Source organism: Phyllostomus hastatus, unplaced genomic scaffold (assembly GCF_019186645.2).
Source record: "Phyllostomus hastatus isolate PE091 unplaced genomic scaffold, TTU_PhHast_1.1 phas_contig_86, whole genome shotgun sequence".
NCBI classification, from domain to species: Eukaryota; Metazoa; Chordata; class Mammalia; order Chiroptera; family Phyllostomidae; genus Phyllostomus; species Phyllostomus hastatus.
This window is the reverse complement of record NW_025333977.1, coordinates 51,127,331-51,142,286: the sequence shown is the minus strand read 5'-3', so window position 1 is coordinate 51,142,286 and position 14,956 is coordinate 51,127,331. Positions and strand designations below refer to the sequence as shown.

General features: G+C 36.0%; 1 protein-coding gene across 1 annotated transcript in view; it reads right to left on the bottom strand.

Annotated features, from left to right (window-relative positions):
- Positions 1–3,895: 3,895 nt before the first annotated feature.
- The window catches only part of LOC123827380 (putative uncharacterized protein ENSP00000383407), a 73,900-nt gene continuing 62,839 nt past the window's right edge, over positions 3,896–14,956 (bottom strand). The window contains 1 exon segment of the mRNA XM_045851891.1: positions 3,896–3,973. Coding sequence (XP_045707847.1) covers positions 3,941–3,973 — 33 coding nt within the window. The 3' untranslated portion in view covers positions 3,896–3,940.

The window sequence follows — 14,956 nt, the reverse complement described above, 5'->3', positions numbered from 1 at the left end:
GCATTCCACCCTAAAGCAGAGAACATTCTCTAGGATAGACTACATGTGAAGACACAAAACAAGTCTCAGTAAGTTTCAGAAGATTAAAATCATTTCAATCATCTTCTCTTACCATATGTTATCAAACTACGAATCAATCACAAGAAGAAAACTGAAAAATACACAAGGACACGGAGGCTAAACAACATATTATTACACAGTGAATGGGTTAACAATGAGATCAAGGAAGAAACAAATGATACCTTGAAACAAATACCCACTTTGAAAGAGTGAAATTCATAGCATAACATACCTATTTCAAGAAAAAAGAAAACAGCACAAAGGAATAATCTAACTTTACACAACTTGGAAAAGAACAAGAAGCAAAGCCAAAAGTGAATAGAAAAAAGGAAATAATACGGATCAGAACAGAAATAGAGTCTAAAAAGAAACAACACAAAAGATCAACAAATCCAATAGCCATTTCTTTGAAAAGATAACCATGATTGATAAACTTTTAACAAGACTCATCAAGAAAAAAAAAAGATAGAGGACCCAAATAAATGAAATCAGAAATGAAAGACAAGCAGTAACAATTGACATCAAAGAAATACAAAGGATTGTAAGAAAATGTTACAAACAACTCCATGCTAACAAATTGGACAACCTGGACAAAATGGATAAATTCCTAGAAATATACTATCTTCAAAAACTAAATCAGGACAAATCAGAGAATTTGAATAGACAGATTAAAATTAGTGAAATTGAAGTAGTCAAAAGACTGTCAACAAACAAAAGCCCTGGATTGGATAACTTTATAGGTAAATTTCACCATTCTAAGAACTAACAGTTCTTCTCAAGCTGTTCCAAAAAATTCAAGAGGAAGGAAGACTCTCAAGCTCATTTTATGAGGCCAGCATCATTCTAATTCCAAAACCAGATATAGATACTACAAAGAAAGAAAATTATAAGTCCATATCCCTGATGAACAGAAGTGCTAAAATCCCTAACAAAATATTATTGAAATGAATAGAGAAATACATCAAAAAAATCTTACACCATGGTCAAGTGGGATTTATCTCTGGAATGCAAGGTGCTTACAATATATGCAAATCGATAAGCATAGTACACCACATAAACAAAATGAAGGATACAAACCACAAAAGCATAGTGATAGATGCTAGAAAAGCATTTGATTAAATTCAGCACCCATTTATGATAAAAACTCTCAACAAAGTGGGAATAGAGGGAATAAACCTCAATATAATAAAGACAATGTATGACATACCCACAACCAACATTATACTTAATGGGCAAAAACTACAAATGTTCCCTTTATGATCAGAAACAAGACAGGGATTCCCACTTTCACTACTCTTGTTCAACATGGTTTCTGGAAGTTCTACCTAGGTTAAGCAGACAAGAAGAAATAAAAGGCATCTAAACTAGAAAGGAAGAACTAAATCTGTCATTATTTGCAGATGACTTGATAGTGTATATAGAGAGCCCTAAAGATTCTACCAAGGAACTACTATAACTAATAAATGAATTCAGTAAAGTAGCAGGACACAAAATTAACATCCAGATGTCAGTTGTGTTTTTATATGGCAATAATGAACTTTAAAAAGAAAGTGAAATAGAGAAAACAATCCCATTCACTATTGCTTCAAAAAGAATAAAATACCTAGGAAAAATTTTCACCAAGAATGTAAAATACCTGTGCTTGAAAATTATAAGATACTGAAGAAAAACACTGAAGAAGATACAAATAAGTGGAAGTATATACCGTGGTTATGGATAGGAAGAATGAAGATCATTAAAATGTCCATATTACCCAAAGCAATCTATAGATTCAGTGAAATTCTTATCAAAATACCAATAATTTATTTCATAAAACTAGAACATATATTCCAAAAATTTGTATGAAAACACAAAAGGCCTGAATAGCAGCTGAGATCTTGAGGAAGAAAAACAAAGTAGGAGGTCATCTACATAATATCAAACTATACTATAAGGCCACAGTAATTAAAACAGTGTGGTACTGGCATAAAAACATACAAATAGTTCAATGAAACAATAGAGAATCCAGAAATATGCCCTTTATAGTCGATTCATATTTGGCAGACAAAACAAGCAGATACAATGAGCTAAAGATAGCTTATTTTTTAAAAAGGTATTGGGAAAATTAGACAGATGAATGCAAAAAAACTACATAACTAGACTACCTTTTTACACCACACATAAGTATAAACTTAAAATGGATTAAAGACTTAAATGTTAGACTTAAAATCATAAAAATCTTAGAAGACAACATAAGTAGTAAAATCTTGGACATTTCTCATAGCAATATTTTTTATGTATATCTCCTCAGTCAAGGGAAAAAATAAATAAACAAATAAATGGGACTACATCAAACTAAAAAGATTTTTCACAGCAAAGGAAACCATCAGCAAAATGAATAGACAGCCCACTGAATAGGAGAATATATTCACTGATACATGTGACAAGGGGGTTGTCCAAGATTTATAAAGAACTTTTAAAATCTCAACACTCAAGTAACAATCAATCTAATGTAAAAAATGGGCAAAGGACCTTAATACACACTTCTCCAAAGAGGACATACAGATGGCCAATAGACATATGAGAAGATTCTCAGTGTTACTAATCATCAGGGGAATGCAAATTAAAACCACAATGAGATATCACCTCACATCTTTCAGATGGCTACCATCAATAAATTAACAAACAAGTGCTGGTGAGATGTGGAGAAAGCAGAACTTTTGTGCACTGTTAGTAGGAATGCAGACTGATGCAGCCTCTGTGGAAAGCATTATGGAATTACCTCAAAACATTACAGATAGAACTCCCTTATAACCCAGAGATTCCACTTCTAGAAAGTTATCTGAAGAAACCTGTAACACTAATTCAAAAGAATATATGCATCCTTATGTTTATTGCAGCTTTATTTACAATAGCCAAGACTTGGAAGCAGCCCAAGTGTCCATCAGTAGTTGAGTGGATACAATAGCTACGATACATTTACACAACGGAATACTATTCTGCTAATTTTTTTTTTTAAAGAAGATTTTACCCTTTGTGATGGCATGGGTAGACCTGGAGAACTTTATCCTAAGTAATATAAGCCAGTCAAAAAAAGACAAGTACCATATGATTTCACTTATGTGGAATCTAATGAACAAACTGAAGTAGCAAGCAAAATAGAGACAGGCTCACAGATAAGAGAGCAGGGAGTTGGAGGTGGAAGTGGGTATTGTGGGACTGGGGAGATCAAGTAAAAAAATAAAGGGAGCCCATGGACACTGACACAGTGTGACGATTGTGAGTGGGAAGGAGGTTGTGAGTGTGGATGGAGAAGGTATAAGGGGGATACATTGTAATGGGAAAAGAATACAATAAAAAGAATCAAAACATTAAAAAAAGGAAAACAGAAATATATATATTATAGTAACATGATAGCAAAAGTCACAAGAGCTGCATTGCTACTTGGAAAGTTAAGTCTAGCTCTGGTAACTTTCCTGACACTGATAAATTTGACTGATTAGCACTTTTGTTATCTGTTTTTTTCCTGTCAGCACAAACATCCAGATAAGAGGATACATTTCTGACATTTACAGACTTACCCACAAAAGTGAGAGATGCATATCTGTACAAGAAGACTTGAGACGTGGGTGGTGATTACGGCAAAAACGGTTGTCCTGGGGTCCTACTTGGGCAATTTCCAAATCAGCACTTGTCCAGAGTGTTTTATCTGGAAAAGGCTTCAAATTGTTGTACATTTGAATTTTACCTTCATTGTAAGATAACATTTCTGCCAAGTTGCATCCAGTTGAAGTGTTGGATCTAAACAGTGATGAAGACAGAGAATCCACTCTGAACTCTATTTTTTCTTTCTTCCTTGTGCTAATATTATTAACTTTCTTTTCTTGAAATTTGGATAATTTCATACAGGAAACCAAGGTTGTATCTTCAGCTTCTGAATGACAAAGAAAAGTAAGTTAACAAGTAAGTATAATAATTTTATATGTGTAGGAATTATGAATATTATGGTTCATTTTATAACAGAAATGGATGAATACCAGAGGATAAAACAGTCATTTAATTTAACAAAATAGGCCTGGCTGGCATAGCTCAGTGGATTGAGCGCGGGCTGGGAACCAAAGTGTCGCAGATTCGATTTCCAGTCAGGGTACATGCCTGGGTTGCAGGCCATGACCCCCAGCAACCGCACATTGATGTTTCTCTCCCTCTCTCTTTCTCTCTCTCCCACTCCCTTCCCTCTCTAAAAATAAATAAATAAATAAAATCTTTAAAAAAATAAACATAGAAAATACATTTTAAAAAATTTAACAAAATAATTTATAATACCATTTTGAAAGAGTATTTTGTATATTAAATTATTTGTTTTGTAATGAGAGATTTATTTACCAAAATTTTTTGAATTTTTAAATTTTTAAAAAATATATTTTATTGATTATGCCATTATAGTTGTCCCATTTTTTTCTCCCCTTTATTCCCTTCCACCCTACAGCCCCATTCCCACAGCATTCCACTCTCCTTAGTTCATGTACATGGGTCGTATGTATAAGTTCTTTAAAAAAATAAATGAATCAATAAAAAAGACCCTGGCTGGTGTGGCTCAGTGAATGTTTAAAATATTTAAAAATCCATTTAATCATATTTAATGATTAAAGTCAGTTTGACTGGAATGACTGCCACCTGCAAATAGTATACTGAATGACACTTGAGAAAAAACAATTGCAAAAATTCCCCACATCTTCTAAGAATGATATGGTGTGCATGTAGTCTTATATATTTATAATTTTTAGAAGTCGTGTGTATAAGAAAGCACTATAAAGAAGCAAATGAAATCTTTGTCTTACTTTAAAGAATGAAATCTCAGATATGGGCTGAAATCCTATTGGTATTCTAAATTTTTGCATTTTAATATCAATCTGCAAAAAGATTTATTAAAAAGATATTTAATACTATAAAGTTGATTAGTGAGACCTATATTTACATGTGATGAAAGGTCTGATGAAAATTCTAGTTATATGTAAACCAGTTACAGGAAATAGAAATACATATTACTCATAGTAAATTGTACCATGTGATCAACTCTTTTGTGTTCAAATGTTTAACTGGTGTAAACAAAAGATTATGACTAATAGGGCATTTTTAATAAATAGATGTCAAAGTTGCATGTCATAACATTTCTTGCTGCACTCATATCAAAACTAAAAACTATTGTTTTCTATGGCCAAGGAATGGTTCTGACCCTTATTGCCTTGCTGACCATCACCCATAGCTTTCTCTCACACTGTCCCTTTGCCTGGTCCTGAAGGGAGGGAGGAATGGAGTGGGACATAGGGGTAAGGCAAAATTCAGGAACAGGGAGGGGATATGTTTCACATTTAACTTGGCAATTAGAAATAAACCAAATGTTTAATGATGACTTTAAGGCTTTATAAAAATGGCCTTTTTTAATACATACTATACCAGTTCTTCCCCCAAAGTATTTTTAGCAGCTCATTGAATTCTTACTTATGGAGACTTATTAAAGGAGGTTTTATCTCATCCAGCCTGGAGCCCCTGGCTTTTTTGGTCTGAACCAGTGTTTGGAATCTCTTTAGTGTGCCCATCAGTTCCACTGGGTCATCACTTGATTTTATGGCCTAGCACACACTCAGCTCAAGGTAAAGACAAAAAGCTCTCCACAAAAGATTAAATATAAAATGTATAGAGATCATAAGTATGGGAAAATAAATAATGTGTTCCTCAAACCTGTACCCTCAGACAATTTAAACAATAACTTGAAAGCACAGCACATTTTGGGGTTCAAGCTTGTAAAATATATTACCACTGGCCAGGCATACTAAAGCAGGGTGTTTTTTACCTTTTTTTTTTCAAAATGCAGCAAATTGGGTTAAGTCCTGAGCCATCTATAAGTGATTCACTCCGGTTCAATGTGAAATAGTGATAAGAATGAGGTATTTTGTTTTTAGACACTTTTGTATTGCTTCTCCACCTTTTGGCTAAGATCAAGTGTAGTATCTATTGTCATCAGTTTAAATATACTTCTTCTGTAAAGCAGATTCTTGCTCTTCAGAAGATACACAGTGAGCAAAACAAAATGCAGCCACAGCTTACTACATTTTAGTATACAAATATCAGTGTTTATTATGGTATATTATGGGAAAAATACAGATAAAGGAATTAATTAGCACTGCACTAATGACTCAAAGTTTCCTTGGAAGATTTAGAAATATTTCCCACTAGTTTAATGTTGGCAAATTTATACCTACACTTCTTTTACTATTTTTTACTTTTTAAAATTCTTTTTTATCTTATTATAGCTGTCCCAATTTCCCTCTTTCCCCTCCTCCACCCACCAGCTCCCATAGTCAATCCCCCCACCGTTGTCCATGCCCATGGGTCATTTATGCATGTTCTTTGACTAACCCCTTCCCCTTCTTTCCATCATTCCCCCCTGTCCCCTTTCCTCCTGCAGCTGTCAGTCTTCCATGTTTCCATGTCTTTGGTTCTGTTTTGCTCATTAGTTTCTTCATTAAATTCCTCTTATAAGTGAGATCATATGTTATTTGTCTTTCACTGACGGTTTATTTCACTTAGCATAATATTATCCAGTTCCATCCATGATGTCCCAAATGGTAGAAGCTCCTTCTTTCTTTCTGCAGCATGGTATTCCACTGTGTAAATGTACCAGTTTTCAAATCCATTCATATACTGATGAGCACTTAGGCTTTTTCCAACACTTGGCTATTGTGTACGGTGCTGCTAAGAACATTGGGGTGCATAAGATCTTTTGAATTGGTGTTTCAGGATTCTTAGGGTATATTTCCAGCAATGGAATTGCTGGGTCAAAAGGCAGTTTCATTTTTAATTTTTTGAGGAAACCCTGTACTGTTTTCCACAGTGGCTGCACCAGTCTGCATTCCCACCACTATGATTCCCTTTCCTCCACACCCATGCCAACATGTGTTGTTTGTTGATTTATTAATGATGGTCATTCTGATAGTTGTGAGATGATATCTCATTGTCATTTTAATCTGAAACTCTCTAACGGCTAGTGATGTTGAGCATCCTTTCATATGTCTATGGGCCATCTGTATGTCCTCTTTGGAGAAGTGTCTATTCAGATCTTTTGCCCATTTTTTAATTAGATTGTTTGTTTTCCTGGTGTTGAGTTGTGTGAGTTCTTTATACATTTTGTCTGATGTGTCATTGGCAAATACGTTATCTCACTAAGTCAATTCCCTTTTCATTTTAATGATGGTTTCTTTAGCTGTGAAGAAACTTTTTAATTTCATGTAGTCCATTTGTTTATTTTTTTTCCTTTATTTCCCTTGCCCTAGGAGATATATCAGCAAAAATATTGCTGCGTGGAATATTTGAAATGTTGTTGCTTATGTTTTCCACTAGGACTTTTATGGTATTATGACTTACTAAATCTTTTATCCATTTTGAATTTATCCTAATGAATGGTCTAAATTGGTGGCCTGGTTTCATTTTTTGCACATACCAGTCCAGTTCTCCCATTGAATTGAAAAGGCTATTTTCACTCTCCCATTTATTGAAAAGACTATTTTTACTCTACTGTATGCTCATGCCCTCTTTGTCAAACATTTATTGACCATAGAGACATGGCTTTTTTTCTGGGCTTTCTATTCTCTTCCATTGATCTCTGTGTTTGTTCTTATGCCATTATTGGACTGTTTTGATTACAGTGGCCTTGTAGTACAGTTTGATATTAGGTATTGTGATCCCTCTAATTTTGTTCTTCTGTCTCAATATTGCTGAGGCTATTCAGGGTCTTTTTTGATTGAATATAAATTTTTGAAATATTTGTTCTAGATCTGTGAAATATGCCATTGGTATTTTAATAGGAATTGCATTGTATCTATAGATTCCTTTGGGTAGTATGGACATTTTAATGATGTTAATTCTTCTAATCCATGAACATGGTATATATTGCCATTTATTTGTATCTTCCTCAAATTCTTTCTTCAGTGTTCTATACTTTTTTGAGCAAAATTATGCTTTTACCACCTTGGTTAAATTTATTTCTAGGTATTTCATTTTATTTGTGTTTCCTATAGTAAATGAATTTTTTCTTAGTTCCTCTTTCAGATAGTTTATTGTTAGTGTACAAAAACGTTATAAATTTCTGAACATTGACTACTTATTATTTTTAAAGATATCTTACTCTTGAAGATTTTAAAATATTTTGAATATTTATACCTTACATGCTAAGTTTTATACTAATTGTTAAAAATAGTTGTATTCTGTTGTATTAACTCCATGTGAAGTAACACTTAGAGGAATATTTCTTTTTTTTTTCAGAAACATTTGGCTTCAGATTTATTTCTGCCCTTGTTTCTGCCTCATTCTTTTCACTGAACAGCTGATAAATGGCATCTAAATAGACATGGCAATTTTCAGAGGCAAATGATATGTTTCCTCATTTTATTTGAATGAGATATATTTATAACAGTGCTCTCCAATTTTTTGAGAGAGACTATAGTCCCAAAAATGTTTGAAATAAAGAAATCTCAAGCATGCTAACATTTCCAATAATTATTTACAGTTTTTATTCTTGGTCTTTAAGAAAATAATTTGAGCATCCCTAGCCAGGTAGCTCAGTTGGTTAGAGTGCCACCCCTCCCCCCTATACCAAGGTTGCAGGGCTGATCTCCAATCAGAACTCAGACAAGAATCAACCAATTAATGAATAAATAAATGAAACAACAGAAACCCACACATTTTTAAAAAGGAAGATTTTGAAGGAGAGTTAAGATGGAAGTAGATTAGGTGGATGTTACACTCACATCCTTCCAGGACCAAACTGGAATTACAACTAAAATATAGAAGAGTCAACCTGAATAACCAACTGAAGGCTAGCTGAATCAGAAGTCTTATAACCAAGAATCACAGAAGAAGCCAAGTGGAGACCTGTGGGAAGGACAGAGATGCAAAAACAGCTGGGTATGCTCCCACAGGCGGCAGCTGTGATTCTGGAGGGATATCTCAGAAGCCTGGGTCTTAACCCCAATCCAGGCTACCCAGTTCAAAACCCCTGATTCTGGAAGAAGTGCCCATATAATATTTGGTTTTGAAAAACAGCAGGAATTCTGTCTGCACAGAGAGACAGGAGTCAGCTAGAGACATAGGCACCCTCATAAATGGCCAGTACACAAAATTTTGTTAGCAGCCACTCATGCTGGTGGAAGGAGGGTGGAGAGGACTGGAGCTGTGTAAAAAGAGACTAGGGTTTGTGGATCTGGGGAGAGAACCATCAACAGCCATTAGGACCCCTATGCTGACTCCCTCTCTCACACCACAGATGCCATCTTTCTGTGGTGGAACACTCTCCTCCTTATAGGATCAACATGAGGCAATGAAATAACCCCACTCTTTGGACTCCTGCTCCAATAAAAAGACAAAGGGTAGCTAAATGGATAGCAAAACAAGACCCACATATGTGCTGTCTATAAAAGATCAACCTCAGAATGAAATATACACCCAGACTAAGAGTAAAGGTATGGAAAAGGTATTTCATGCAAATGAATTTTTTTTTAAAACTAGGGTAACAATACTTATATTACACAAAATAAACTTTAAAACAAAGGCTACTATAAAAGAAAAAGAAGGGCACTACGTAAGGATAAAAACAGCAATCCAACAAGAAGATACAATCTTTGTAAACATACATGCACACAACATAGGAGTGCCTAAATTTATAAAGAAAATGTTGATGCACATAAAGGGAGAGATGAACAGTAGTGCACTCACAGTAAGTGATTTTAATGCCCCACTGATATCAATGGATATATTTTACAGACTGAAAATCAACTCTGAAACAGTGGCTTTAAATAACAAACTAGATCAGATGGATTTTATATCTTCAGAGCATTTCATCACAAAGCAGCACAATATACATTTTTTCAAGTACACCTGGAGCATCTTATAGAATAGACCACATGTTAAGACACAAAATATGCCTCAATGAATTTAAGAAGATTGAAATCACATCAAATATCTTCTCTGACCATAATAGTATGAAACTAGAAATTGATCACATAAAAAAAACAACTGAAAAATACACAAACACATGGAAGCTAAATAACACGTTATTAAACAATAAATGGGCTAAAAAAGAGATGAAGGGAGATACTTTGAAACAAATGGAAATGAGAACACAACAAACCAAATTGTATGGGACACAGCAAAAGTAGTCCTACAGGGGAAATTCATAGTATTACATAGTATTACAGGTCACCTCAAGAAACAAGACAAATCTCAAATAAACAATCTAAATTTACACTTGAAAGAACAAGAAAAAGAACAACAATAAAAGCCCAAAGTGAATAGGAGGAAAGAAATAATAAAGATTGAAACAGATATATATGAAATAAAGTAAAAAAAAAAAAATACAAAGATTAATGGATCCAAGAAATGGTTCTATGACAAGTTAATCAAATTAACAAACTATTAACCAGTGTCATAAAGAAAAAAAGAGTGGGGACCCAAATAAATAAAATCAGAAATGAAAGAGGAGAAATAACAACAACTTCCCAGAAACACAGAGAATTGTAAGAAAATGTTACAAACAACTCTAGGCCAATGAATTGGATAACCTGGACAAAATGGATAAATTCCTAGAAATGTACTCTTCCAAAACTAAATCAGGACAAATCAGAAAATCTGAATAGACAGATTAAAATTAGTGAAATTGAAACAGTAATCAAAAACTTCCAACAGAGTGAGCTAAGATGGGGTCGGAGTAGGAAAGAGCAGATTCCACTTCCCTCTGCTAAAGGGAGAAAATCCTGACCGATCTACGGAGCAGAAAAGCAAGCAACCAACATACTTCAGCATATGTGAAAATAGGGAACCAAGGATTGTGACGGAACCGAAAAACCGGACCCTAAGAAGAGTGCTGCAACAAGGTAGGGTCCCAGGGACCAGCGTGTGGCCCGGGGTCTGCAGCCCCAGGCCCAGTGCCTGCTGCTGGGTTTGCCACAGAGTCCTCCTTGGGAGAGAGCTGGGACAACTGCTCCCTCCCCAGCCAAACAAGGACTGAGTGGCACTGGGAGGAATCCAGGTGCTAGAAAACACACAGGGGCTGTGAGCACCTTTGGAGGCTGTGGACACTGGAGGGGCTGGGTCATGCAGCAGGCCCTGATCGCCACAGTCACTGGTATGGCTGGAGAGTTTGGCAGTGGGAGAAGCCAGGCCACTGTGTGGAGTGGCAGGCTTGAACAGGAGGAATTTCTCAAGAGGAAGGAGTGAATAGACAGACACTGTTTGGGGAATTCTCCTAAAGTGATCAGTCGCTCCAGCCTCCCTGCCACCTAGCCCAGGGCTCCCATGCAGGGAGAGCATCCCTGCACCCCAGTCCACTACAGTAACCCTGGGGAAAGACCTGATTCCCACACCCAGGGTGCAAGGCTGAGGAGCCACGTTAGCTTCCCAGACAGCGTGGCAGCCAGTGCAAGCTCCGCTGACTGAGGAAGAAAAGCCATACCAATCACCCCTCAGCCTGCCACAGCCAGCAAGAGCAGTTTGGCCGCTTTGAAAGAAAGAGACTTTTTAATTTGATTCTATTTTTTTAACAATTCTTGATTTTTTAATTTTTATTGTTTTTATTCTCTTTTGACTTCTTTTTCCTCTTGTTCCTGATTTCTTGTTTTATTCCTTCCTCCTTCCTTTCCTCCAGTTTTATCTCTTCTTCCTTCCTTCGTCTACCTTTTCTATTTTTATTTTTTAAATTTTTTTCTAAACACCTACAAGTGAGACAAAATCCTGGATCTGTGAAAAGACCAAAGTTGAACCCAAAGAAAGGGCATCACAAAAGATGGGACAGTGAGACAAATTTCACTCTGCTATTACAGAGAACCTGCAAGTTATTGCATATTTGTATTATTATTATTTTTCCAGTATTCTTACATCTTTTTGTAATAGTATTTTTGTATCCCTTTTCTTTTTGTATAGTCTGCTTTGCTAGGCTAAATATATTGTATGACCTGACAGCTTTCCCCTGATATCTCTTTCCATACTGTATTGCTAATCCACTGTCCTTTAACTCACCTGTGTCCCATTCGCACACTACTCTAGGTTCTGTACTCCCTATTCTTGTTACATAGATCTTATAGATTCTGTCATATGATTGTTGCCATTATATTATTGTACATAATTGCTGTTGCATGCAATTGTAATTACTTCACAACACCCCTCCCAGATCTTAGCCCATTTCAAAGTTTCCTGAACTCCATTACTGTAGTGGTTAACCCTATTCTCTCACACACTACACCTATTTACTATTCTTTACTCTCACCTTACCTCAGAATCTGACTACCCACAACCTCACTGCTTTATAGATCCAACTCACAATCCTTCCTTCCTCAGCAAGAGTCTTATCTTCTTTCCATCCTTTCTAAAAATCAGCTAGCTGGGTGGAAGATCACAGTTCACACTATACATAGTCAAAGGATCTCCTATCTCTTCCCAACTTGCTGCTACTGTAAATATAATAGAATTCTCTGTTGCTGTCTTAAACCATTTTTCCTTCCCCCTCCAACTGATGAAAAAAAAAGAATAGGTGGAGGCGGTGAACACCAGGATACCCACTGGAAGAGGAAACCCAACAACAAAGGAACCACTAACAGATAACAACAGATGAAGGTGAAGGAGGGAGTGGTAACCACACGACCCTCAATCCAGGACCAATCTGGAAGTACAACTAAAGAGTAGAGACAGTACCCAATAAAAACAACTGAACAAGAGAAAGAGAGAATTCTTTAAACCTTATATACACGGAAGAACCAGCTTCAACACAACCTGCTCTCACCAGTACAACAAAATACAAGAGGTGGTGGCCAGACTGACCCTCATTTAACCAGCTGGTGGGAAGGAACCACCAAAGAAAGACCCAACAACACTCAAAACCCAAAGGCAAACTCAAAGCCAACTTAATTGATAGCCCAAGACCAGTGAGCTTGGGAGATCAAGGAAACTGCACCACTGAAACTCACTGCTATTCTACAAAAGAAGTTCACACCACAAACCCAGGGAGCGAGAACAGATCAATTTAAGAAGCTGAGGCTAACAAGAAGAGTCTCACAAACAATGAGAAGACAAAGAAACAATCCCCAAATGAAAGGAAATAAGGAAGCCTCAGAAAGAATGCTAAATGAAATAGAGGCAGTTCAACTATCAGATACTGAGTTCAAAGCAATGATCATCAGGAAGCTCAATGAGCTCACAGTGAGCTACCAGAAACTACAGGGAAGCTACAATGAACTCACTGAAAACTACATCAACATGAAAAAGGAAATAGAAACTATCAACAAGGGCCAAGAGGAAATGAAGAATACAATTTCTGAACTGAAGAACACAGTAGAAGGAATGAAAAGCAGGATTGATGAAGCAGAAGATTGGATCAGTGAGCTAGAGGACAAAGTAGAGGAAAACACCCAGAAAGAGCAAGAAAAGGAAAAGAGGCTCATAAAGAATGAAGAGGGATTAAGAGAAATGCAAGACAATATGAAACATAATAATATCCATATAATAGGGATACCAGAAGGAGAAGAAGAAGAGCAAGGAATCGAAAACCTATTTGAAAAAGTAATGATGGAAAACTTCCCTAATTTGATGAGAGAAAAAGTCACACAAATCCAGGAAACACAGAGAGTCCCAATCAAGAGGAACCCAAAGAGGCCCACCTCAAGAAACATCATAATTAAAATGGCAAAATTTAAAGACAAAGAGAGAATATTAAAGGCAGCAAAGGAAAAACAGGAAGTAACATATAAGGGAGCCCCAATAAGTCTAACAGCTGACTTCTCAATGGAAACACTCTAAGCCAGAAGAGAATGGCAAGAAATATTCCAAGTAATGAGAACCAGAGGTCTGCAACCAAGGCTACTTTACCCAGCAAGGCTCTCAATCAAGATAGAAGGCCAAATAAGAAGCTTTTCAGACAAGAGGAGTCTAAAAGAATACACCTCCACCAAACCAGCTCTGCAAGAGATGCTAAAGGGACTGCTTTAAGGAAAGGAAGGAAAAGAGAGAGAGAGAGAGAGAGGAACACATGTACATAAAAGGCAATGAGTAAGTACCTATCAATAATAACCTTAAACATAAATGGATTAAATGCTCCAATCAAAAGACATACAATAGCTGACTGGATAAGAAAACATGACCCACACATATGCTGCCTACAAGAGACCCACCTCAGGATAAAGACCTGCACAGGCTGAAAGTGAAGGGCTGGAAACAAATTTTCCAAGCAAATGGACAGGAAAAAAAAGCCAGGGTAGCAATACTCATATCTGACAAAATAGACTTCCAAAAAAGGGCCATGAAGAGAGTACCAGAAGGTCATTTCATAATACTCAAGGGAAGAATCCACCAAGAAGAAATAAACATTGTAAATATATATGCACCCAGCATAGGAGCACCCAAATACATAAAGAACATCTTAGAGGACTTCAAGAAAGATATTGACAGCAACACAATTATTGTGGGGGATTTTAACACCCCACTATCAAAAATGGACAGATCTTCCAAACAAAATATCAACAAAGATATTGTGGCATTGAACAATACCCTACATGAAATGGGCTTTACTGATATATACAGAGTCCTCCATCCCAAAGAAGCTAAATACAAATTCTTTTCAAATGTACACAGAATATTTTCAAAGATAGATTACATGATAGGACACAAAACAAGCCTCAACAATCCCAAGAAAATTGAAATCATACCAAGCATTTTCTCGGATCACAAGGAACTGAAGCTAGAAACCAACCCCAAGGGAAAAAACCCAAAACACTCAAAATCATGGAGATTAAATAGCATGCTATTAAACAATGAATGGGTCAAGAATGATATTATGGAAGAAATCAAAAGGTTTCTGGAAACAAATGAAAACAAA